The 27,892-nt window shown below is 36.3% G+C and overlaps 1 protein-coding gene across 1 annotated transcript; it reads left to right on the top strand.

The window, feature by feature from the left end:
* The first annotated feature begins 102 nt into the window (after positions 1 to 102).
* LOC105428456 (uncharacterized) lies at positions 103 to 27,662 on the top strand. The gene is made up of 3 exons (XM_011640791.3): positions 103 to 1,866; positions 23,342 to 23,484; positions 23,718 to 27,662. The coding sequence occupies exons 1-3, from the start codon at positions 1,341 to 1,343 to the stop codon at positions 25,617 to 25,619; spliced, it is 2,571 nt and encodes an 856-aa protein (XP_011639093.2). The 5' UTR covers positions 103 to 1,340; the 3' UTR covers positions 25,620 to 27,662.
* Positions 27,663 to 27,892: the final 230 nt, after the last annotated feature.

Below are 27,892 nucleotides of genomic sequence, written 5' to 3'. Positions count from 1 at the left end.
GCAAGTGAAGTCACGTGACCGGGCCGCCGCCACATTAAAGGACGACTTCCACCTCGATGCCGAAGTGGACTCCCAACCGCCCCCTCCCGGAACGAGGAAAGAGACAGCAGTAACAACAGAGACACCGGGAACACCGGAGAGGCGAAAAAGATCGTGGAAATTTCGGTCCTCGCGACTGGAGACGGCCGTCTCTTTCTACGGGACGTCCTTCGCCTCTCCTGCCGCACCTTCCACACGACGGATACCTCCACCACAGGTCTCTCGGACCTCCCCCCACTTTCTCGCGGCTGCTATCTCTACATCCTCTCTCTCTCCTCTGTCACTTAGCAAGTATACCGCGATCGGTGACTTGGCGTACCCTAGCCCGCTTGTCTGGGTTTTGGCCGATCGGTAGCCGCGGTACGCGCGATTCGGTACGGCGTTCTCCGTCGATCGGTCGGACTATCGATCAACTTGTCGTGTTGATTACGTGTGACAGTGGTGATCTGTGCTTGATTGTTCCCGCATTGAGATGGCGAATCTATGAATCGAATCTTATCCGAGCTACGTTGACCGCGACTAAGCAGTGTCATGTTCGTAGCGTGGTCCAAAAATCCTTTCTCTCTGTTGATACCAGGTTAAAAATCATAAGACAAGTTACTTTAGTTAATTTTTGTAAAGGGGAATAATTTATGACGATGATAGTGAGTACTATCGTGAATACTATAGTGTGCAGTGAATAAGTAGTAAATGATTGTAATTAATCAATTAGAGATCGATGTACTCTCCCTTGACATAAACGAAAGTAAGTAATAAGTGTAATAAAGAAAAAGCGATGCTTGAAAAGCTCGCGTGAAAAAGAAAAGTAATAGATTTGTGTCATTAAAGTAAAGAATGATTAGGATTTTGCATCATACGTACGACTCGCGTACTAATGACAATGTATGAAAAAATGTAATAGCCTATACAAGCAGATCTGTGCTTTCTTTAGTCTTCTCAAAAACAGATTTTGAATAAATGAATGAAGTAATGAATTTCCATAGTTAATGGCAATGCAATGTTTTAATATAAATGTATAATATATATATATATATACGTACGTACATTTTGAAACTTGAAAAATAGACAAAACTGTTAGTGAGACATTTATCAAGTGAATTTAAGTGCACAGTGTGTGTTTCTTTCAAAATCTACACGGTTCACGGTTGGAAATTATATCAAAAAGGAATATCGAGAAAAGAGGCTCCCCTAATATTCCGCAACTATATTTTATCAAGAATTAACAAATCATTCTCTCATTATTACATTTGTTATCAGAAAACAGAAATAAACTACAAGTGCAAGTTAGTGAATGTTATCTCATGCGTAGCAAGCAACAAGCATTGGTACACTCCGAAGAGGAATCACACCAATTACAATTGTCCAGCTCTGGCAATCTGCAACTCAACAATCATCTTCAAAATTTGGTCCACGCGAGTAAAGAGCTATCGACTGTGAAGACGAGGCCGACGACACCCGTCCTGGCGAACGACGGAGGGGGCGGCTTCTGGCTGGCCACGGTGGCCGCGGGGGCAAGTACCCCAGCCGGGCTGCCCCCGCACGGGACTCATCATCCAGTCATGGATCCAACATGCGGATCCGCCGAAACCGGCTTCATCAACAGTCAGCCTTCCATGGCCGAATTTATGACGGCGTTGCCACAATTAACTGGGGATAGCAGTCTCCAACACTCGCCGGGAACTGGTGGTTCCATCAGTCCTGGTGCTCATCATCCCGCGTATCATACCATGATGGATCCCCACGGTGTCGCTGACCCCTCGGGTGTCAACGTTCCTGAATATCCCTGGATGAAGGAAAAGAAAACTACTAGGAAAAGTAATCAGCAAGGTGAGTCGCCAAATTTTACTTTTCACTTTTCATAATCACATAAATATTAACAAGAAATATATTTTCACAATTATTAGATTTTAAATCTATAAATAAAAAGTATCTTTAAATTCATATCATTGGCTAACTACAATAGTGTACTACAATAATATAATATATTTAAACTTTAAAGCTTACTGTAATAATTATATTTTATTTATTAAAAATAATTAATAATTTAAAATAAATAATTTAGAAAAATTAATCGATTACCATAATAAGTTAATTGTTGATTGAAGTTATATTGATTAAAAATTAATATTAATCTAAAAATCTTGATGAAGAACCGACAAATGAACCTACTGATGACCATTATTTCTAGCAAGATCTACGTTAAATTAAACAAAAACACATGATTACTATATATAAATTTGTCAGAAATTCATAATGACAACTTGAATGTCAATTAACAAGGTAGTTAGGATTCGGTGTGTCGTTTACGGCGTGTTAGGAGTCTATTGGCTCTTCGCCGCTACATTGTGGCTCACCACGGGGTGCCACTATCCGTCGGCTAATGATAGTTCCAAACCATTCCTTTTCTACTAGCGTCGATGCACATCTGGGCTACATAACGTGCAAAAACTACAGATTCCAAGGTATAAATAGAGCGGATGTTTACAAAATATCATGATTTATTTTTTCTTCACAATCTTTTCAATTCACAAAAATGATGTCCAAAAAGAAATTTTTCAAAAATAATTAGCATGCAGTTTCTGAGCAAAACTGCATGCTGATTATTTTTGAGAAATGTCTTTCTTAATTCGTATAACTTATGGCACACTTGCAATCTACAATGTAATTTATATACGTAAGATTAATGTACTGTATATTATAAGATACATTATGTATTTATTTCACTTATTATCGCTCACTCATTATACATAAATTTCAATAAAATTGCGCATGATATGAAATAAAAGTTTCGCGAAATAACTTTGACGCGTTAAGTTGAGAAGATATCCGAACACACGTTTTTCCAACAACTTGTTGGCTATTATGAAGCTATCGACGATCAACCGATAAATTTGTGGAGAGATTCACAGCACAAATTTATTGGTCTCTCCGATAGCCTTACAATAGCCAACAAGTTGTTCGGAAAATGAGTGTCCGCAAATATTTATCCGACTTAACGTAGCGAAATTAATTCGTAGAATTCTCAATAAGTTACTTACAAATTTTTCCCAAATGAAATAAATAATAAAATAGAATAAATAATAAATGACAAAATGTGTGCTTTTAACGTGCATTAATTTTACACGTTGAATTACATGACATATCACATGTCATTGAAGCTCATATAATAGTGGATAGAGATACAATCCGAAGGGTTGGCCAACTTTATGGGCTACTAGGGTCGTCGTTCGGCAACATCCGGGACCCTACAAACGTCTTAGTCTATTTATCTATCCCCGTTTCTCTCTTTCTCGTGTCGATCTTGCGTATACAACGGCGATTTAACGTCGTGCCGACTCCAAAACGTGGTCAGACCGTCCGCAGGACACGTCGGAAGATTAAGTGTTTGGCACGGAGGTTAACCAGCCGCTGGCCAGGCGGTAACACGCGGAATCATCTGTAAATTGAGCCCAGGACTAGCGGGAGAGAGCGTCGGGACGGCCATAACTCACATGGGGTGCCGCCACCGACGCCTCGTACACGTCGACTCTTTGCTTTCAACTACCGTGTTATCCCTTATCGCTCGCTGCCTCGGTCATCTCTTTGTGATTTGCGAGCCTATATATAATAATCGCGTATCTCTTTATAATTATACTTCTAGAGATGAGAGCGGACAAAAATTCTATATCTACTAAAATTGAAATAAAATTTTCAACATTTATAATTAAAAAATTACGTTTCATAATATTAAAAAATGCAAATGCTATGATAATATTAATAAAAACTTTTATATTAAATTTATTGTTCAATTTTCGACTAAATTTAGTTATTATTTAATTTAAAAGAATACTTCTTCTTTGTTTCAGTTATATTTCTAAGCTTCTATGAATTATAGCCAACAGAAATTAAACTAATTATCCCGTTATTACGATTTTAACTGTCGAATCCACATTAATGAATTTCTATCCAAGACGGCGTTATCTCCGTCACGAGGTGTGTCCTACGAAACCTTAAGTAACATCTCATCTTTTCGTATGTGTCACCATGCTGCTCGTATTAAATTTCAATCTGTTACATCTACGTGCCCTCCAGCTGAGATGTTTTAGTTCGGGGACGCCGTGGATGGGACGATGAAGGAGGACGTGGTCTGATTAGTTGAGTTATTTGCCAGGAGAAGAGGCGCGACCGACGTTCTATGCTTCGTCGGTAATTCTTGCTGGATACCTTTTCTACAAAAAAGCCACGAATCTACGAGTGTTTTTCCCGACGCCTTGTTCCAGGCGTCTCATCAGTCACGTCGGTGGGTGCCAAAGCAGAGGCGTCAGCCCAGCAGACTCCTCCAAGACGCCGATGTGTCAATTAATCCCTGCATCCCTCGGGATAGGACTAGGCTAGAAGCTGGATTATCATCATCCTCATGCCGCTATCTTTCGTCCTCCGTCTTGCACCCTCCTGCGGGACGGCCATTTTCGTGGCCGAACTCTGCTTCTTACTAAACTACATTAGGCTGCGTTTCCATCATTAATTAATATAACGATACTTGATGCCACTAATAGTAGTAGTATCCAGCTTGATGCTCGCAAATTTGTAAAATAAAGTTATGACGTAATTTTAGATCTGTACGAACGGAGTGAAAATAACGGAGACAGTTGTAAGAGCAGGGATTTTCTAAGAGCCTACGGCAAGACACAAATATCGGTAGTGGAACTGAGGAGAGGGAAGGCATAAAGGTTCGATAACGAAAGAAGGGTGGAAGGAATTGACTATAGTCGACGATTCCATGATATAGGTGATTGAGCGAACGGGACTTTATCCTTCGGGGAGGAACGCAGTACGAAAAGAATGGAGCATCTAATTTAAAGATTCATTGGCGAGTAAATCCTCGCTGAATTAGAGATAACTCTCCTAGAAAATCCCAGCTACTATGATACTCCACAGCCCACTGTCTCTGTGGTTGCTTGCTTGGGAAGAAAAAAAGTCTTAAAAAAAAAAACGATATCTGTAGTAAATGAATTCATATTATTTGTATGATAAGATACGTCGAAAATAATCTTTTTTATCAGTATTCACTGATATGAATGAGTAATTCATATTAATATCATTATTTTAATAAAAAATATTGTTTAATAATATAAAGCATATAAAGAATTTCATTAAATATTATTATTTTTTACAAAAATTTAATTTAATATTGGAATATAATACCGGAATACTGGCCAATATAATACTGGAAATTACTTATTTTGAGTATTAGAAACATTATTCTTTAGACATTGTTGCTTTAAACATTGTTGCTTTCAATATTCAGAATAAGTAATTAATCACTATTTTCCAATAATAAATTTCTATAAGGGTAAAGCTGACTAATGATGAAGTACCGACATTTTTTGGCTAAAGAAATACTGCTTCTAGATTTTTTTCTATGAATTTTCTAATGAATCGGTAGAGTTAAGAACATGTGCACGGTATGTTTAGAATATGCTTACGATATGTTTTACAATTAACATTATTCAAACAATAGATAATGTTAGCAGCCATTAAGATGATTGCAAATATTCAATGGATCTGTCCAACTTAGCAAGTCGAATTATAGAAAAAACATTATAATTCGCGTACATTTTCATATGTTTTCTATGTATACAGTTTTCTCAGTTCGCACATTGGTGCAAAACATCTGGAGGAATAACGCCGCATAAAATATTCTAGACTATCCCCCAAACCATCCAAGTACGATGTTTCACAGCTGCAACAGAGCGTTTCAGTAGCAAGATGTGGGTGGTTCGCCCATTTGCAGAGCTCAAATAATAAACACGGTATAACAAATTGATAATCTGAAACCCCATAATCGTACGCATGTTTCGGTCCGGAATCTGTAGCCCGGCACTAAAAGAAGTTTCCACGCTCGTTGTTATACCAAATGGAGCGCTATAAAAGCATGGGGTTCGTATCGTTGTGCTCCCTCTCTGTCTTTCTTTCTCTCTTTGATATCATTCTCTGTCACTCCTAGATCACACTGAGATATAAAATATAATATGATTTTTAAAGGCAAAAGTAAATTTTTATGTTATCGATGTTTTAACGGTAAGAACAAATAAAACTAATCTGATCACTAATATTAATAAAATTTTAAGTATAAAAAATATTCAAATATAATACATGATTAGGAATATGCACCAATCAGGATACTCTACGATGTTCTATAAAGAAAATGAAACAACCGCGATTTTCTGTAGCAATAATAATTTTATGTAAATGTTCGAAAGTGAAGCTCTCAAGAATGGTGACGATATTGTCAGATAGACATCTTTCGCCATGCTCTTCGTATCTTCCCCTTTCTAGCAGGGAATAAAAGACATCGAGGGTTCCTATATCTGTTATTCCATACTCGTAAAAGGAAAGGAGGTGTAAAAATTTGCAAAAAAGATGATAACATATGCCAAAGGATCAATCATAAATGATCGTAAAAACAAATATATTTGTTATTTGAAAATTTTATTTTTCATTAAACGAGCTAGTGTCATTATTAACGACTGTCTTAGTTATACTTTCAATTAATTGCATGTGTACACTAGTACGGAAAATTATTCTAATATTAATATTTTTTTAATCATATTAATTGAGAATAAAGTCTGCTTTCACTAAATTTCTCTTATTTATTATCTATAATATTTATATTATTTCTATAAGATAATATTTGTATAATATTTATATTCTTTCTATAATATAAATAAGCTGTAAAAATTTCTAATAATATATAATTAAATCTCTCTATATAGTTTATTAAAAAAATAAAATTTTAAAATCGAGTAACACAAGCTCACCGATATATCTTTTATGAGATGTATCATGTTCAAATAATTCTGAGACTATTTTAATAAATTGCCAAACTATTTATAAACCGTTTAAGTATTAGTAGATTCCACGTCAAAATAGAAATGAGAATCTAAAAAATACTTTATCTGTGTAATAAAGGGATGGTTGAGAGTTATGATGAATGAAGACGTGGACACGAATGTTAAGTGACAATAAGAAAAATTATTTATTTTTTTAATTCTTTAATCTGTTTTTATATTTTTATATTTTAATATAATTTTAGAAAATTCATGATAATATAATGATATAACTAAACTTCACCATTTTAATAGAAAATAATATAGCCTATAACATCTCTTGGACAGAACAAACAAAATGTGTTTCTATCATGATAGATTATCTATAGCTATAACTTTTGCAAACCATTAGATACTTCCTATCGTGAATTTGTAGATCTGGAGATAGGTAACCTAGGAGGGCAGTTGCCATATTCTTTTTGCCACTGCATCCCGGAAGATCTCACCCCCGCCCGTTTTATATTAAAAATGAACTGTCGCTTCCACTGACGACATAGACGGGTATTTGACTGTACTACCGCTTTTATTTGATAAATCGCGGCGCGACCTCCTCTCTCGGTCATCTGAATTTCTAATGCATTATTTTTCCCGGTCGGAACCATCCGCCTGGCTACGTCGAGTCGCGAGGGTGAATCGCGCCACGCCAGACAGGGATGTCGGGTGGCTGAAAGAGCGATTAAGGATAAAGCAGTGGAAAAGCGACCGAAGAAATAGCGGGCTGATCTGAGCGAGCTTGGAAACTCCTGACTTCTAGTTACTACGATGATTACCATTAACGTTTATCGTAGTTTGAGTATCACGTAATCGCCGAGAGAAAGCTGGATTATTTCGACCAATCAGTTGGCACGCTTCACGTCCGATTGGAGTTTCGCCAACGTAAGGACCTTCTTTTGCTAGAAAAATGAGGATCAACAAGTTCGCAATGATTTTAACGTTTCATAACACGCAATAAACTGTCTTCAATGTTACCTGTCATACTTCTCGAAGATTTGCTGCGGTCCACTTAGATTTCACTCTAACTTTCTAAACGATTAATCAAACTTTAAAATTAGAAAAAAAAAACATATTAGGTATCTTATCAGTACATAATATTGAGTGCGATACAAATATGATTCTAATGTCATTATTTTAATGATCATAGGTACATGTATAAAGTAATTTGGAAACTCTCTATACCTCCTTCCTACCTGTTAACCCCCTCTTCTTTCTGGAGTGGATCAACCAAAACCTGTTGCCTGTAATGGGCCTCACAGAGCGATAAAAAGTTTTCAACTCTACAGGAGCAAAAGCCTACATTTCTTCTTCGCCGACAGTTTAGCTTCATAATGCAAAGTCGCGAGTCATTCGGTGATCAAAGTGCCGCTCTCTCTCTCTTTCTTTCTGTTGGGTGAGTAGGTATGCTTTCAAAAGCTATTCTGACGTTTCTTTAAGTCGCCATCAGACGTAACATCAGGACATTGACACAAGGAAGCACCGTTTTGCAAGACAAGAGACGGTAGGACCACAGCGGTAGTATGACATGTCTTTTTGATTCATTTCAACAACAGAGAGTTGCGACTTTGAGTGAACAAACTGCATCTGAATTGTTAAAGAATGAAATTTAACTTTTAATTTTAGCAATTTTAATTCAAGTTTAACAATTTAATATAAAAAAACAGTTTAATAAATTTTGATTTTTTACTTCGAAAAAAAGCAAGCGTTGTATCGCGAGAATTATGTACTACGTCCATTAACGCGGTTATTAATATAAAGCACTGCATTAAAATTATAAATTGTCGTAAACACGATTTGTTTAAAATTCTTTTTTGCTAAATATTGCCGGTTGACGAGAAAATACCGCATTAACACAGATTTAAAATTAACTTAGCAGCGATCTTACGCGGACATTTACAACCAGTGTGGACTATAAGTACTTTAGGGTACATTAGCCCCAAGAGCAATGGAGAATTCACCCTACCTTCTTTTCTTTCACGAAGACAACGCACGGTTACGCTAGGGTAGACGCTGTAAGTCTAACGGAAAGAGAGAACGAGTAGAAAGAGAGTGGGTGGCAAAAGGGAAATCGTCGACAGAAAGGAGTGGGACTGTCTGGAGTAATTAGCTAGCCAAGCCAGGCCAATATCGCGGTGAAAGATTTTCAACTCTCCGACGTCAAGATGACTCCGTCGCGACAGGAAAATCCAGCTCGAAGCCACTCTGTTTATAAAATGTCAGTACGCCAATAAAAAGTCATGCTACGTCAAACATCAATATTAACAGAAAAGAAAGGGAAGAAGAGAGAGGAAGAGAGAGAGAAAGAGAGAGAGAGAGAGAGAGAGAGAGAGAGAGAGAGACTAAATAGAAAGTTCTATAGGTTTATTAATAGCTCGCGCAAAAAATTGCTAATAGGTACTTCAGGCCCCCTATTTCGTTTTGGATAACTAGGTACGAAGTTTTTATAGGAGGAATAAAACCCCAAGTGACCTTTTTCCGTGACACTTTTCAGAAAGGTTACTTTGTTCTCAAGGAGGGAGATACACGTATCACACTTTCTTATACAATTTGGTTGATCTAGATATAAACATACTTGTGAATTATTCTCCATATCTTTCCTACATATCTTATCACTCATTTTTTAGATGGAAAAGAAAAACTTGTAATTATGGCAGAACTATGAATTATGTAGAACGTTATTTAATATCAAAACCACTTAATTTTACTATCAATTATTTAATGTTACATTTGATATATTAGTAAATTATTTTTTATTTATTTTTTTCTGTACATTTATTGTACATCTTTATATATCTTTATTATTATATAATCCTATAATATTATTTTTATTTAATTTTAACAATTTTAATATTATCGAATTAAAAGTCTACATAGCAATGATTTAATTTATAATTTTATTGCCTTTATTGCTATTTATTAAGCAATTTAAGACAAATTATTTGAGCCAAAATATTATATTGCAATTTTATTTTTTTTATTAATAAACGAACTCAGCATTGAACGTCTTTGCTACTTTTTACATCTGTGTCTACGTTGCGGAACAGTCGAATAGAATCTTTAGGCATGGCAAGATAATGGAAAGAACAATTCCGGAATTGGATGTTAGTGCTCAGGTTCAATCGATTGTCAGGATGACAGTCCAAGCATGACTCGCGAATTCGTAGGTAGGAAACCTCCCGCGCGAAACTCTGTACACGCTGAACGTGGCTGACCAGCCGGCCGACTGACGGACGGCTGACTGCCTTTCTGATTGATGATCGCTACTGGACTCTCCGCCGCCATGCATACCCTACCAACACATCCTCCTCCGTCCTTCACGAGCGTCTACCATCCCTCGAATGTAGCGCGAGCCTTCACCCTCTCCGTTCGTTGGACGCGTCGACTCATTCCCAGAATCGCGCCTCTACCCTAATCTTTTTACACCGTTCGGATAACACCTTGTTTTCGAGTCAACTCGTTCTAGAAATGTTACACTATGACTCGATTTTTGTACATATATTACTATATGAGATAATTAAAGGGTACATGTTATTTAAATTTTTTTTAAAAATATATATAAACTTACTGGTTATATATTTTATATATAATAAAAATTTAATTTATTATTTAATCGGTGTATAATATCAATTTGTTTTACAGTGTAAACAAATATGAATCTTGTTATAATCTTAATTGAGAAAAAGTTATGTTGTATATATGCATGTATTTAATACATATACATGCGCGTGCACTCCTGTATATGTGTATGTATTAAAATTAATGTTGTTCTTTATTGATTGCATGTACAAAACGATATTTTCGGATAAAATTGATGGTCAGAGTTTAAACTGAAATCGGCTGCGAGGGACAGCAAATGATCTCAAAGTAATGAAAGTGACTAAACAAAATACTGTATTTCCGATTCGTTTATTAGATGCTATCTTAGCTATATAAAATTACTAATACTCTAATATACTAATCCTAATTAATATTATATTTTTTATAGTACAACATTTATAGAAAAACAATAATACAAAAATGAATAATTGATATTTTAAAAAATTGCGTTTAAAAATACCTATGTAATAGATAGAGCAGTGTGTGTGTGTGTGTGTGTGTGTGTGTGTGTGTGTGTGTGTGTTTGTGTGTGTGTAAAGCAATTTATACATGCATAATTCGTCAGCAATAATTTACAAAGCAATAGGACTGAAGGATATCCTACAGGATAAGCCGGAAATGTGTGGTTAGTTATGTGACAAAGCACGCCCGTACTATTTAACTCTTAATCGAGCAGAATTCGCGTATGGATGACCCGACACGACCGGCGAAGGAGCAGTTACAAGTGAATGGATCCACCCTCGTACCTCGCAGCGCCCCACTGCCATGTAGCCCATCGCCCACTTCCTTTCATTGGGAGCAATATTTCTTTTCGCAAGTCCCCTCGCAGGGCCTTTATCTAACAAGGAGCAAATCATTTCCCTATTATTTGCTCGCTATCACACTCTCGCTCTTCCAGACTTCCTCTTCTGGATTCGTTTTACTCGACCGAGTATTCGGGCTCTTTATCCTTTCTTTCTTCCACTTGTCGTTGCGTTTTCCTCGTCGCCTATATCTTTTGGAGACTATCCAAAAGCTTTTCATTGCGGTGCTTTTGCTCCACTTGATACTTATTTTAGAGCTTTATTTCATATTTCTTCATTTCACGCTTTGCGTCTTTTTCACACAAATATTCATTTTATCTTGAAAAAAGTATTATAAAGCACACAATATGCGATTTTTCTTTTAACGCTTGTGTATGAAAAAGTATAAAATTTCTCAATACTCCAATGTAAAATTTTCAATTAAAATAGGACAAATTTCATACTTTGTTGTAGTTTTTTTTTTTTTTTTTTACAAAACTTACTTCATTTCAATGAAACAGAATGAAGGAGATTAGAGTAGAGCTTAAAATTCTACTGATCAATTTTAAAGATATAACTTTCCGCTCGTGGCATTTCTCCCTCGACCAAAGTTCTCTCTCGATAAAATTTTTCAAACATAGATTCAATAGAATTCTTTTTTTACAAGTGTTTATAAATTGCACAATATGCATCTAAAGTAAAGATGCAAATGTGAATTTATCTCTAGTAGATACGCCTTCACGATAGATTTTGCAAAAATACTAAATACTAATCTATATTAATAACATATAATTGTAAAAAAACATTTCTTGATTTATAATTTTGCTTTTGCAATTTATAACGATAGAAGAGGAATGACTCAATCGTAATAAAGTTTCTATACACCCTATACAAAATACACGAAGCTCGCAAGAGCGAATAGATCTCAGGATGGTGTTCGAGTCGGACTAAAGGGGTAGCCAGTGGTCGGTTTAAACAATTATCACAAGGGTTGACCGCGTGCACGAGTCGACACGGGTGGTAAATTATTACACACGGGGTTGCTTAGGACGTACTGGACTCTAGAACTCCAGACCACATTAGCGTGGCATTATCATTAAAGATCAAAATCTCTTAAAAGTCAATTTATAAAAGAGATGTTAAATATGGCACTTTTAAATGTATTATGACATTAATAGAGCTAAATATATATTTTTAACAAATCATCCAAGATAATGAAAATAATTATTATAATTTCATTTCATTCATTTTTTATTATATTTTTTATTTGGTTAATCATGCACAATCACAGGGCAGCTGAAAGTTTAAACACAACAATTTATCTTTATATAAATTTGCGATGATTACAAGTCTTATCATTCTTTGCTAATTTATGTCAAATTACGATACGTTATTCTATTTCGATACGTTTATTCTATTTAATCTTTATATGTACGAAATCGATTCAATACAAATACTACATGTTACTGTTTATTTGCTATGTTACTGAATTGCACTACATAAGAATTGCACGGAAAGAAACGCTCGTAAATCCGGTCGCGCTAGAGAAGACTTGTGTACCCCTGTTCTCTGAGATGAAGGGTGAGACACGGGGCGAGTGTCCTTTATAGCATTGTTAACAACTAATGTATGCGGCTCGGATCCCCGAAACCCTCCCACATTTAACATTCTTTAACATTATTATACACATGGCGCCCGTCTGAGTACTCTCCACGTATCCGTCCTTCCCCTCCATCAGCCTCTTTCCCAAGAGCGACCCTTCGTGCCCTTCGGGGCCGATTTTTGTCAGTTTTATTTAACTGCAACCACGGAATCCCTTTTCCACCCTTTCCTGCTTTCTTTCTTTTCTCGCACCCTTTATATCTTCGAGACGAGACGCTTTCTCTTTCTCTTTAAGATGCCAAGCACGTTTTAGGACTTACGATCAGCGCCGTAATTTCGACGAACAAGTGGCGCTTACTACTTTCTGATGCGACTTTAGGAGCGCACAACGAGAGACACTTGGAAATAATATATCCTATAAATAATCTAACTGACATTATGGAGTCTAAAATTTGAATACAGTCAATAACAGTTTGAAAAGTTGTTTTGTGTCCTGGATGATTTTATCTTAAAACTATTGGATATATTTTATATATATATATGCATTACATATCTATGTATACATGTAATACATTTTATTGCATGTTTTTATAAAGATCTTTGGGGAGCAAGAGAATTATATATAGATAAGAAAAATTGGACAGTTAGCAGTCACGCATTCTCGTAACATCATTGTTACTGCTCTCGCCGATTAATTAATCGCCATGTTCAGCGGAAATTGATAATTAAAACTGCTTTCGAAACGGTTCTTTTGGCGTTTCGCTGTAAGTCAATCATGTGATTTTGTAATTACCTGAAATGCTGGCGTACAGTATAACGAACGTTCTTAAGAAATTCGTGTAATTAATAATCCGCTCGTCTCGTGGTAAAACGAAGAAAAAAATCAGAAAAGAAAACCTTGCGGTGCCGCTGGGTTGAGACTAATTAAAGATAACTCGTGATATTAGTTAATTTATTGCCGGCTGCGTATAAACGTCACTTCCTATTGGCCGTATGGACGGCCTGATGCATGCTTAGAACCAAACTTCTCTTTCGGTAGACGTTTTCCTCGGCTAATTCGAATAATCGGCAAGATTTCTGTTCATTCGTTATGTCAGGTGCAATAACTCATAGTAACGCGATTAATGAAGCGTGTCCTGAGCTTTGTTTTGCTTCTATACACGTGGCAGGCAGGAGCAGAATTTCGATAAATTACGTTACGCATTATTTTTACGCATGAAAAATACATACCAGCGAATATTCGTATATTTCATGTTACATATTATAAAAAGACTACTCTTCTGTTTCATCTTTTCTCCGCTTATATTGTAATAATGCAATACAACTATTTAATTTTTTATATTAAATATATATCGAGATGTTGTTTGGTATTTTTTTGATCAAATGAATTTTTAATTAGAATTATTTCTATCTGCTATTAATATTGAAGAATAAGAATTTTATTTTATAACTAACTTAATTGAGAAAATCAATAATAATGTCGCTGACAAGTAAATGATGGTCAAACACATCTATAACTTTATATATACGAACTTGAAAAAGAAAACGGCACAAATTGCTCATGGTTATCGACCATGCTCCTCTTTTCAAACGTGAGCCGACCCAGCTGACAGACGCCTAATTACTGCGATATTGATCCGTCGAAACATCGCGTACGATTCTTCATTCTCTCAAACGTGACTATGCGCGGAATACGCCATCGCCAATATTAATGTAATAATATCATGATGTAATATTTGTACTCGTATGCATATATAATAATAATAAAATTATTATATAAAATTAATAATAAAATAGTTAATATTTAATAAATATTAAATATGTGGATAAGTAAAATAATCTATAAATTTTTATTATCAATGTTATATAAAATATTATAGTATATATTAAAATATTTTAATACGAGATGAGATATGTATTTATTTGTATGAGATATATTATTTATTTGATTAAAAATAATTAGATTATAAAAAAATAAAGTTACATTTTAATAATAATAATAAATAATAAAATAATTACAACGATATTGATGATGAAGATTGATTAAAAGTATAATAAAAATTTGTTATATTCTTTTATCTGTACAAAATTTCATTTTTAAGTATATTATTAAATGCTTAAATATGGTTAGGAGAGTTTATGCTTATTACGATTTTATCATTCATCGATGAGTTGTTTTCACTATCTTAAATATGTAACAAATATTTTTCGATAATATTCCAACATGACATTTGAAAAGATATATATAATAAAGAAAAATATATATTTAAAATTTCACAATAAAATACAGTAATAAAAACAATTAAAATAATATTAAACAAAATAAAATAGCACAGAATGTATAGATGTGCTGTTGTCACATAACAAGGCAATTTTTTCAAAATATTTGATGAGAATATCAAAGAGATACAAGATTTACGAAAAGAGAGGTGAGTTGCGAAAGATGAAAGAAGTAGAGGGGCTAGCTCTTATTTTCTCGCGACGGTTTACATGGACGTTGGGGTAAGCCGCGAAGGATTTAAAATTTGTAAAGATTAAAATAAACTTTTTATCCAGCTGCGACTTCTCGGTCCCAAAGGAAAAGGTGGAGGAAGAGGGATCGGAGACAACGGCAACAGACAAGAAGCTTGCTCCGAGACAAGAAGCTCAGAAGAGCTCGGAAAAAGGCGGTCATAACGCGAATGGAGGATGTAATGAGAATCTCTCAACTCGAACCATAACTCAAAAAATTGTTGAAGGATTCTACGTTCTGTGCCGCAAATTGTCGTAAAATTAGTTTCGAATTTGTTCCTTGGGGAGCAGCATTCGCGCTGAACGCGATAGAAGTTCCTTAAATATTTATGAGGACACACACACACACACACACACACACACACACACACACACACACACACACACACACACACAATTAAAATCTATAAAATTATTACTAATATTGATTTTATAACTCTGCACATGCGCTTGAAATATATATATTGTATATATTTCATATACATCCAGGTTTTAATGTCCTCAAATCCTAGCTTAGCCAGGATTGCGTCCACATGTAATTCTAATTTATTTTTACCCCCGATTTGTCCATATGATAAAACCAGAGGAAATTGATCCGGGAAAATCAGGAACCGTTATGTATTTTGATCATCATTGGATTATTTTAATCACATTAGTGTTCGACATTGGGGCACACCGACCTCTCGTTACGAAAAGGTGCGCTCACAAAATCAATCTTGCGTCTAATGGAAAGATGGCTTTTCATCCCCTCTAGAGACCACTCCCGTTTCACGTACCAGGCGCCTTATGCTTTAAGTATCACTGCTATTTTTCAGTTATGTCTTTTCGATATAATATCATACATTTTTCACATGACCTGTTTTCATATCTTTTCAAGAGTTATACTTGACACATACATCTTAAACTATCGTACAAAGATATTCAGTATGCTTTCTAATTTCCTTCTATATATTGTAATTTTTCTTGAAATGTTAAAATATTACGTCGTTATCGCAACAACATCACAATTACGCTACACTAAACATTGATATTCAATCTGCGAAAAAAGAAATAATGAAGATATATGGGCTGAAAATCAATTTCTTTCATTATATAAGCCGTTATTTAAATTGCATGAGAATATTGCAATAATTATGGATAAAAAGTCATGTAAAACAGCAAAATGTTAGACGTGAGCGTATGCGCTCCAAGGATATGTATGCGATAATCACAGAATTAATCCTGATCAATTGCAAACCGCGGAGCAAAATTGGCCTGCTTATTTTAGACTATTTATGTATGCCTTATCATGTGATTGCGATTTATCGTGTGTCAGGCGAACATGCCAAGCAGAGATTTGTTAAAAACAAAATTTTCTCTGTATAATTTACAGTTAAACAGTTACATTCGTGAAAAAAATATTTCACAAAATTGCCATAAATAATGTGACAGCTAGACTATATAATTGGCGATCGGTATCAGCTTCCAAGAAGCCAACCAAGTGGTTGTCACGAAGTCTCGCGAGTCTTTATTATGAAATAACAGCTAGTGCTATCACATGTATACAGAGATATCATTAATCAAAGATTATATCCCTCCAATTATGATTCGTGCTACCGCAACTTTTGCGAACATTCATTTTTTGAACAGGCCGAAACAGGCTTGCACCTTTAGATATATATGTAATCTTTTATCAGGCATCAACATGAGAGGCGAAACCGCGCGTTCGCCGTTCGTGTACGAAGAAGTCGAATGTGCCCCGTCGCACCACCCCAATGATTGCAGGTTGCATCGGCAACGCCTTCTGATGTATCCAGCCAGTCTGAACCACGCATATGTACGTCTTGCCTTTCTTTCACCGCGGGAGAGAACCCTGCGTCCAATTTTCTTGCACGAAGGGCCGCTCGTCGTCGCGCCCACCGTAATCACAGGTTGGCGAACCTGTGCACGTCCAACATGGCCGCCGCGGTGGTTGGCGCGGAGCACCGACGTTGCCGTGTCTTCGGCAGCACCAAGCCAGCGCACGGCGACGACTCGCGGTGTTGCCAACAACTTTTTTCGAACACGCAAATCTTCGTGACGCTTTTATATCTTTTTCCTACCATCACCGTTCTCTTCCGTTCTTGTATTTCTATCCTTTTTCATGCTTCCTCTTCCCCTCTCCCTCTCTTCTTCTTGTCTGCTCTACATGCCAGCTAGCTCGACGACTCTTCTCTTTTTCCGTCATTACAACAAGATGACTATATAAAAAGTTATGCTAATATCTGAAGTGCTATTATGCCGGACAAGAACTAAGTCGGAAAAATGTGAACATACAATCATGAATCAAAGCGAACAAAGATTTCGTGTAATAAACAAATATAATTGATTATTTTTTTAATTATAATTTTCAATTATGATAGAGAAGATAACGCAAAGTAAATAAATATTTCACATTATTTTACTTAAAAAAAAACATTTATGTAATCTTCAAGTATACAAAATATATGTTATCAATTAAAATTACTATTCACTATTCTAAAATGTACAAGATGCAAAGAAAATTATGTAGTAATTACTGAAGATATACTGAAGTATTCTACTATTTCAATAGCTTGTGAGAACAAGTTATTACAAATAGATGTACCAATAGATAGTTATTACCAATGAGGTATTCTGATAAATAAGATTTTTCAGATATCAATGACTCAAATCAATTAGTAGGATAAATATTCTAAATCGTCACTATAATGGTACAATACAGGAATCAGTTCCCTGGACAACAGCAAGTGAGGTAGCCACTTGAATGTAGCAATGGGGGGTTCCAAACTGGAACAGGAAGGTACGAAATATTTTGCGGCCGTGGTCGGTGGTCGGCCGCAGTTCTTGTTTTGCTCACTGTTAATTGATTATAGCTCGTATCCAACGCAGAGGCTGCAACCCCCGAGCCCACCAAAACCAAAGCAGCCGAGAGCCCTTTCTACCAGCCATTCCACTTCGACTCCCTTCATTCTGTTCCCGTGCGTTTAGTTTTGTTCGTTGCCCCTCACTTATACCCATCCTACATCTTGGTGTAAATCTGTAATGAGCCACAGTTTATGCCGATTCCAGTCTTCCAGTCTTCCCTCGCTTATCCGCCACAAATTACCCAATGGCGCATTAAATACCTACTTTATTCTTACGCGATGAATAATTCTTCCATTGCTTCAAACAAGCATAGAAAATTACAGTGAAAATTTAGTTTCTCTTATTTTCATCGTTTCCAATGTTGATTCGATTTAAAAACACAAAATAGAAATTGGAATCTTTGATTTTTTGTTTTATAAATATTTGTAAACATAAATTTAATTATTTAATTTAAATTTGAACGTAGAATTTAATATTTGCTATTTGTACTTCAATATTATTAATAAAAGAATTTTATTAATGCAATATATTTGATATACGTTTTAAAGTTAAATGAAATGTTTTATCAACGTTTTGTAAAACTATGAAATAAATTCAAAATTGATGTTGCATTTAATAAAATATAGACCTAAAGTATTTTCAAATCATACCCTAGAATCCAGATTTGCAATGTTCGGCAAGCTTAAAACTCCTGAAGGCATCCGAAGCGATCAAAAAGTTATTGATCACGGTAATCTTCGACGCTGACCGCCGTATACCTGTTTCGGACACGTCAAAGCACGGACATGGAGCCGGCTGTCTTCTCGTTTGTTTCAAATTCTCGTCACTCATTTTTCATACGTTTACACTGCCGACGCCGCCGCCGTCGCGCCGCCGCAGGTTCCTCTCGATACTAAAAGAATGAGAGGAAGAGAGAACGAGCGAGAGGCAATAGAGAAAGGGGAAAGATGAAGAAAAGAGAAGAGAGAAAGAAGTTATGGACGGGACGAAGAGGGGTAATCGTTCTCTCCTCCTCGCTGTTCGAAGTAGTGGTTCTTTCCGTCCTTTGTTCTTCCTCGCAAGTTTTCTTCCTCCAGGCGCGGAGGGAAACAAAAGACAAATTACAGAGACGCCCGTCATGTGACCCTTCCCACCTGTCTATAAACGACCTGGTCCAGTCCAGAGAAAACGAGAGCATACTGAAGCCGGACATGGAAAGGAAATCCGTGATCCGGACGACTTGGTCGCGCGCGAGAACTACTTCTCAATTGAAGCTTTACTTTTTCTTTACATCATTGATAAGCTTTTCTTGAGACATAGTTTTTATTACTCATTATTATTCAACGAAAATGGATTAATCAATAAAAGCATCATAAATGATACAAAAATTAAGAAAGAAATAGATAACATGGGAATATCACCAACTGTTCGTAAACATTCTGGCATAGCAAAGGCGAAAGAATACAAGAGAAACGAGCGAGTGAAAAGTGGAATTGAACAATAGCTTGCGTGCAGATCACCTCCTCTTCTATTTTCTGTATGCGTATGATTGAAAATTTCGGGAAATAAAAATTTCTCTAAAAATCAAAATACATATCATAAGACAAAGAATATAAATAACTTTATCACTATGTCGAACTTTAAAAAATAAATCTGAAGAAGAAGCGCACTTGTATTGTACCATTCCTAACGTAAAAAATATATATAATATATCAAAAATATCAATCATAAATATCATCTAATTTGTGTACAAATAAAATATTTTAGAATAAAAATTTAAAATATTTTATAAAAGTTAATAGAAAAAAATAAATAGTGAAATCTCGATAAAATATTATTATTTCAAAAAATAATTATTTTTTTCAAGTTTTATTTTATTATATTATTATTTAATTATTTTATTATATCAGTTGTAACAGTTATTACACTTGCACAGATAAAAGATTTGATATATCAAAGAATTTAAGTTTCGTTTAATAAGTTTACATTGAGAAACACATGTTTTTAAAAAAGTGATAGAAAAACATCACATAACTCGCAAAATTATATTTCATCAAAAGGTTATATTTTAGAGTGTAAACTCATGCCTCTTGCTCATCTCCTGACGTTCTTATGCTGATGAGAACGTGCGAAGCGAACGGTTGTCAACTTTGTCACGGGCACCAGCATCTGTTCCATCGACGATTGACGAACTATTATATTATAACAAATCCATTATTTTAATATCTTTTTGCATGTTTCTGTTTTGATTGCTTTTCTGTCATTTTTCATTCAAAAGGATGTCTTATATTAATTGTGAAAAGTATAAAATAATAGTAACTATGATTAACAGTAACAATATTATTTCATAAATAAGTTACATAGAAAAGAATAACTTCTTAGTTTTTTATTATTAATCGCAATTATTTTACGTATTTTTAATATATTAATTTTATAATATTTAATTTTTTATTTATTATTTTATTTTTTATTTTCTACATTTATTTTTATCTCTACATTATTAGTAAAGGAACATAGATCTAATTTTCAAGTAATTAAAAAATATATCTAATATATCTAATATATTAATTTTTAATATTTTTCTATATAAATCTTATATAATAATAAGTGAATTAACAATATTAATTCCATATCAATTCAATATTAACATTTATTTACAAATATTATTTTAATAATGATACTTTAACGGAATTTGCACATTTAAAGCCTTAATAATTCTTTTGTAAAGAATTTATGGCAGCAGTCTCAACCGGATGAAGTCATAGAGCTAACAGTCTAATATACGAAAATACGGATTCTATTTTCGTGCTCTATCGTTTTCACCTCACACATGATCCTGTCAGGTTGCGCTCTTCATTTTGACTACGCCTTGACAGTTCGTCATCCTCTACATCGTCTTGCAAGAACGAGAAGCTTGCTAGCAACGCCGACATTTTCGTCCAAAAAAAGTCGTTACCATTACAAAGCAGTAACGCCTGTCACTAATTTGGATTAGCAAGAAGCGACGTGACACAGTATTGTTATTTTACTCATAAATGCTAGCAACAATATTTGATTATTGTCATTTGATTATTGTGCTAATATCAACCATCTACGTTCTAAAAATTTATCCTTTAAAAATATTTTGTAATCCTTTAAAAAGACTTATGTCTATTAATATATAAGATTATGCAAATCATTTGTTCATAATTTAAATAATAATAATGCAATAATTTAATACATATTCATATTCGAGCTCTTGAAAAAGCAGCAAAAGATTTTGTTTTTCATTGTATATATTTTTATTTAGTAAGCAGTTTAATTTATTATATCGGGTAGTTATTTGCCATCCCAATATTGCTCTGTATTCATCGCCGGATTGAATTAAACTCCTGGAACGATTGAACAGATACAGGGCGTGGAGTGGAGTTTGATCGACAGTTTCGTCCAACCAATCGCAAGACCGAAATGCTGATGAGGCCCACGTCAATCATGCGATACTTTCATCTCGCCACCATCGCCCTCACCCTATGGAAACTCCACGTGCAGGATTTGCTAGGTTCAAAGCTTACTACATCTTCAGTCTACACCCTTCTTCCTCATCCCCGAGTGTCTCTTCTCTTTTCTATTCTTCTTCTCCCTTTTTGACCGTCTCTATCACGTACCTTCTCCGATCTTTTCCAGTCACTATACCTTCCTCTTTTTACCTTTCGTCTTCTCTATGTCTCTTTTCTTCAGTCTCGTTCGATCATTCTCTTTCTCTTTCTTCTTTAACCCCTGACGACTCATCCTACTGTCGAACCACCCCTCAGCCACCCTACATCCGCTCGCACGCTATGGGGTAGTTTAGCATCTCGGCTCTACCAAACGAGCGACCCCCTTCCTCTCTTGCCCCTTTGCTCCAAACTGCGTCACGCCGTATCGGTTTTTTCTTCTCTCGTGATACGGCGACGCGTAAAAAAGTGTAACACCCCTACTTGATAAAAAAAAAAAATTTTTGACATCCAGGTAGCCAGTGACCGATAGAATATTAGTAGAAAATATTAGTACGAAATATTTTGCTCGTAAATATTGTTTATGTTCATCAAGATCTCCCTCTCTCCCTCCCTTTCTCCCTTTCTCATTCTTTCTCGCTCACTCACTTTTAATATATAGATGTTAAATAACAAATTTGAAATACTCATAAAATAATGTAGTGTGGAGAAAGTTTTTCTAAACATTTATCGTAAAATGTACATTGTTTCTAGAGAATTTGCCAAGACTTGTCTTGTTAAACAACGTAAGCTTGCGGCAAGCCATCAAGTTTGATTGAAATATTACTCCTCCGGGCGTGCAGCGAATTCTGTAATTACGATAGGCGGCTATTAATAATTGTTTACCGCAGTTGGGTGGAAATTACTCTTACGCCCTCGACGAAGTACCGTGAGATACTTGGTCGGTACTTTCTAGAAAATCTGCCCGAATAAACCGCGATGTGCTTCCTCTTACACCGTCCTTCCGCCCTCTCCCTCTTATGTTTTCGCGTCCTCTTGATCCTGCGTGGCATTCCTCTTGTTATCGCAGAACAAGTTTCTTGTCCGATAACAATTAGGAGGTGTTTCGCATCGACACGGAATAGTGCCGGTGAGAAACTTGCCCAAAAGTTTCTAAGGAGCCCAGTAACTCGTCGGAACAACACCAGAATGGTCCTTTTCGCTATGCGGGAATCTTCGCTTATACATTGTTAAGGATGTCGTGTCGTATCCCTCCCTCTCTCACCCTATCTTTCTCTTCCTCTCTATAGTCTAGGTTGCTTAAATGATCATTAATTAGGATATCATTTACTTCCTATAACAAAAAGAGAGCATTGCTGCGGTAACGACAAAGCGAATGATGTGACGCGAAACCTTCAACGTGCTGCAAAGAAATAAAATCGAAAATTAAAACGAATGATTTTCTCAACATACTAAATAATAAAAATATTGACGCTATTTGCGAGATATTTAAATCTAAAATGATATTGTCCAAAATATGCAAATAAATGCAGATAATTAAATTGATCTCATATATTGAACATCTATGTTATATTATTTTGAATTTATCATTATTACAACGATTGAAGAAGAATGGATTCTTGTTTTACAGAGAATGGTCTACCAAGAAGATTACGAACAGCTTATACAAATACACAACTCCTCGAGCTGGAAAAAGAATTTCACTTCAATAAATATCTTTGTCGACCGCGAAGGATAGAGATCGCAGCCTCATTGGATCTTACAGAAAGACAGGTAACAATTCGAATCAAATAATGTTATAATGTTATAAGAGTCATTGTTATAGTGTTGCTTCCATTTATTTATTTTAAAAATGTTGATACCATTTTTATGTTACTTTATTAAAAATATTACAAGAAATATATTTTTCGTTATTTATTGAATAATTGTTAATGCATTGCATGTGTTTGCATTGTTTATTTTTTGTAATTAAAAAAAAATAAATGTAATTCTTTTTTTTCACACAGGTAAAGGTTTGGTTTCAAAATCGGCGGATGAAACACAAGCGGCAAACGCTTAGCAAGGAAGACGGCGACGAAAAGGATGGTTCCACATCGGATGGCATGGAAAAACCTAAAAGTGACAAAATGTTATCCGCTGATAGTGACGAGAAGAAGAGCTGTCATAACTGTGATATTTCGGGTGTAGGCGATGTCGGAAGTACCCTCACCGGCGACGTTACCGATTTAGGTTCTTCCGGTCGAAGGAACAGCAACAACAACAATACACCTGGTGCAACTAATAACAATAATAATAACAACAACAGTAACGCCGGCTTTAATACGAACAGCAACGGTGCTAGCAGCGTTGGCAGTACCAACAGTGTCTCCAGCTCGTTCGAAAAGATGATTGTGGACGACGATTCGAGATCGCAAGATGGAAGCGAAGTGACGTCGCCAAGCGTGACAAAAAAATTATCGGGCGAAGTAAGAGTGAAGGTTGAGAGTGGCCATAAGAGTCCAAACACAGCAAAACAACAACAGATTTCGGTGAGTAAGAAATCGCCATCGGCCAGCACAAAGGATATGTGTTCAGTGAACAGCAATGGTGTCTTGTTGGCCATGCCGGACTCGACGGTCAGCACGCCAGTTTTACCGGGTCAAAATTCTACAAGGAGTTTGACGCCATCCTCGACACCCGGTACCCCCGTTTCCGTCCAGCTTCAGCAGGGCAGCCCTCTCAGTATTCAGCAAGCGGCTCACACGGCTTACATGCAGAGACCGCGAAGCTCGCCATCCTCTACCACCTCGTTACCAGCCCCGATGTTGCACGCATCTACGAACCCGGGAACGATGTCGCCGCACGGTGGTCGAAATCTCTCGAACAATCAGCAAGCACATTTCCAACAGCAGGGCGTGTATCAACCAACGCCGGCTATCGATTATCGAAACGGTGTACCCGCCAATAGGCAGAATATACCTGCAGCATCGCAACAGACGCAATCGCAGAGCAGTTACTGTAGAGACACGTATCAGCAACCAAGAATCTCTTATCCGAGTGAGGTAAATCCTCTATACGTCAGGCAGAATCAAGCAGTCGGCTCAAGAGTGGCGCATCACGTGAGAGCGACGGGCACGGCATCGAGGTCTATGTATGGCGCCAACATGCAGTTCCATCAGCAACAATTACAGTACGGCAGCACTGGAGAGTATAACGGATATCCTCAAGCCGGGCCACCTTATCATGCTTATCATAGAGGTATGCAAAGTACCAATGCGTACAATTCCGGCCAAGGATATTCGGCGACGCAGAACGAGCAAAATACCGACGGTTACATGACTCCTGGAAATTATGGTTACTCGACCGGCGGCAATTATCACGGAACCGGGGAGAATCTGGCGACGCACGGACACGCCGCCGTATCCGCGCAGGCCGGACAGCATTATTTCAATGATATCCAACAGCAGCAGCAACACCCGCAGCAACACACCGCCGAGGGCTATGTCACTCATCAGCCGCCAATGCATCCAAGTTCCGGCGACTACCGACCGGGGAACAAGTGTCACCCGGGCGCGTATTACGAGCAGACCGCCAGTCAGCTGCACGTTCATCAGGGCGGCGAGGCTTCCAGCATCCCGAACAGCTACGTATCGTCGCCCGATCCGTTTCCGGCGCCCGGCATGACGACAACCGCGACGGCGATCGCAGCTGCCACCGCAGCGGTCATCACGCCACCCGGAAGCGCCGGCCAGGCTGACAGCAACAACGAATCCTACGGCAATTACGGGAATTTCTACGGTGAGCCGGTGCACACCGCCGCGGCGGCGCCGCCGCCGCCGTCCGCCGACAACAGCAACAGCTCGTCTGACTTCAATTTCCTCAGCAATCTGGCAAACGATTTCGCACCCGAGTATTATCAGCTCAGCTGAGTCCACGAGACCGAAAATCCCTGCCAGCTAGACTGGGGCGACGAGCAATGCCTGCTCAACGCTTTGTACTGAAGCTAACACATTGTGCTCGTCGCATAAGAAGCTAGGTGATTTGTACATACCTCTAATACTCGTGATTTAACACTCTGTGGAAATCGTGTAAAAATAAAATAGATTTAAATCGGAAATATCATCGACAGTGCGTGTGTCTATAAATCTATGCCAGCTGATCTAAGTTGTTGAATGTCTCCTAATAATTCAAAGTGATTATTTCCGCGAATTGTGTTGAAATTATTTCCGAGACTGGCTGCTTTAATCAAGATACGAGGACTCTCTTATGTGACATAATTGTATATAAATACTTAAATTGACTTCAACAACTGCAAGCATATCTGAAGCCTGAAAGAACAAAAAGTTATCGACTATAGTCGATAATCAGTCGATGATGTTATTACGCATCCGAGTAATATCAATTTTAATATACCTTATCATCAAACAGGATATAACTCTACTAATTTACATTCCAAACATTGAGGAATACATACAACGGTGACAACGAGTGCAATGGTTGTGTTAATTTTAAATTGAAATGACGATAACGGAGTTCCCCTATTAACAGAATTTTTAAACTATGTTGACAAAATTGACATTCACAACCCTTTCGGTACGAAACGCGTTTAATCGCAAAAGGTAAAGAATGATCTGTGAGTGATATTAGACTGATATATGTGAGCTGTGGTTTATAAATGTGCATGAAAGGTGTTGTAAATATGTATCAGAAGTTTACTACATTATTACGGAATGGAAATTCGATAGAGAGTTTCGATTCAACGATCCCATTCTTATGAATGGAAACACGAGATATAAGTGCAATCTTCTTGACGTGAACGGTTTTTATATTAGTGCATCGTTAGGATGTTAAAAAAAAACTAGATTGTATAGATCACTGAAATCATATTGCCTGAAATCATATTTGTTTTCGGTGTGACTTTAATCACTGGCAAAAAATGCGTTCCGTCGAAACATTTTATCTTATTTGAAGATCTCGAGGATAAAGATTTAAGGAAATTTTTAAATTTACACATCCAAATGATTTAATTTTAATATGATAGCGAACGGAATCGTATAACGAAATCGTATTTTGTTTAAAACAATAAAATGAGGCCTGAGACTGTAGGTGCATGTGAGCAATAATTGACAATGAAACTATGTACATATATATCATACGAAGAATAGATTAATGGAACACAAGTGAATAAGAAAAAAATCGCATTTATATACAATCACGATTACTATATCGAGTATACAATTTCTGAAAAGTGAAATAGGCACAATCGATTAGTTTTAATTAAATACAGGAAATAGATGTCTATCTCTCTCTTATAAAAAGAGATCAATGTTCTCCAATTGAATATCGAAACTAGTTAAAAATCAGTTATTTGGCCACTATTGCGAAAAGAAACAATTGCACTTGTAAAAATGTTGCGCTATTCGTTTTGTGAAAAAATGAAACAAGTTTTAAAGTTAATTCGAATTAACGTATTATTCTGTGTCGTAACTAATGTTATTTAATGATGAATGGATATCGTTAAGCAATATTTTGAATGATAATTCACTTCTTCAGATTGCGAGGATGTATTTATTATAATAGTTGATATTCACCGAACATTGGTTTGCATTATCATTTTTTCACAAATCGCATTTATTTAAAAGCTCTCTAACGCTACTTTAAGCGAACCAAATAAATTATTGTCTTACGGTAGATAATATATAAAAGTAAATGTAGAGACATAATTTTAATTTTCACCTCGCGCGGTAACATATTTAATACGCAGCTCTTTTTGTATAAAACACTAGACGCCATCGTTGTTCATATAAAGATTCTCATGTACATACGCGCGTACGATAACCGTATATATTGGTTATTCATTCTGACTACATAATTGTGTTGCAAGTGAGCCCTTGACACGGTAAACGAAGTTATCACACGTGTACATTCACTCATCGGTACATTTGACAAATACAAATCATAGTGAAAAGTAAGAGTACGAGTGTTCTTATTTTCTTATTTAGTTATTTTTTTTTTTTACTATTTTAGTTGCTCAATTAAAAGTGCTAAACCATATGGAATCTGAAAGCATCGTGTAAACCAACGAATGATACGGAAAATCATAAGTTTAACGAAGGAATGACCATGAACGGTGGCGGAACGCGTAAATTTTGATCGTAGATGGCATGGTTTGCCCATGCTGGCGATGAAAGTGACGATGATG

The sequence above is a fragment of the Pogonomyrmex barbatus genome, unplaced genomic scaffold (genome assembly GCF_055798465.1).
Source record: "Pogonomyrmex barbatus isolate J1 unplaced genomic scaffold, ASM5579846v1 scaffold2, whole genome shotgun sequence".
In the NCBI taxonomy this organism is placed as follows: Eukaryota; Metazoa; Arthropoda; class Insecta; order Hymenoptera; family Formicidae; genus Pogonomyrmex; species Pogonomyrmex barbatus.
The sequence above is the reverse complement of the archived record's forward strand: the minus strand, read 5'-3'. Positions and strand labels throughout refer to the sequence as shown.

Coding starts and splice junctions, on each gene's coding strand:
- LOC105428456 (XM_011640791.3), top strand. CDS start 1,341: ATGCGTAGCAAGCAACAAGCATTGGTACACTCCGAAGAGGAATCACAC. Junction 1,867..23,341: donor TAGGAAAAGTAATCAGCAAG/GTGAGTCGCCAA, acceptor CTTGTTTTACAG/AGAATGGTCTACCAAGAAGA. Junction 23,485..23,717: donor TGGATCTTACAGAAAGACAG/GTAACAATTCGA, acceptor TTTTTCACACAG/GTAAAGGTTTGGTTTCAAAA.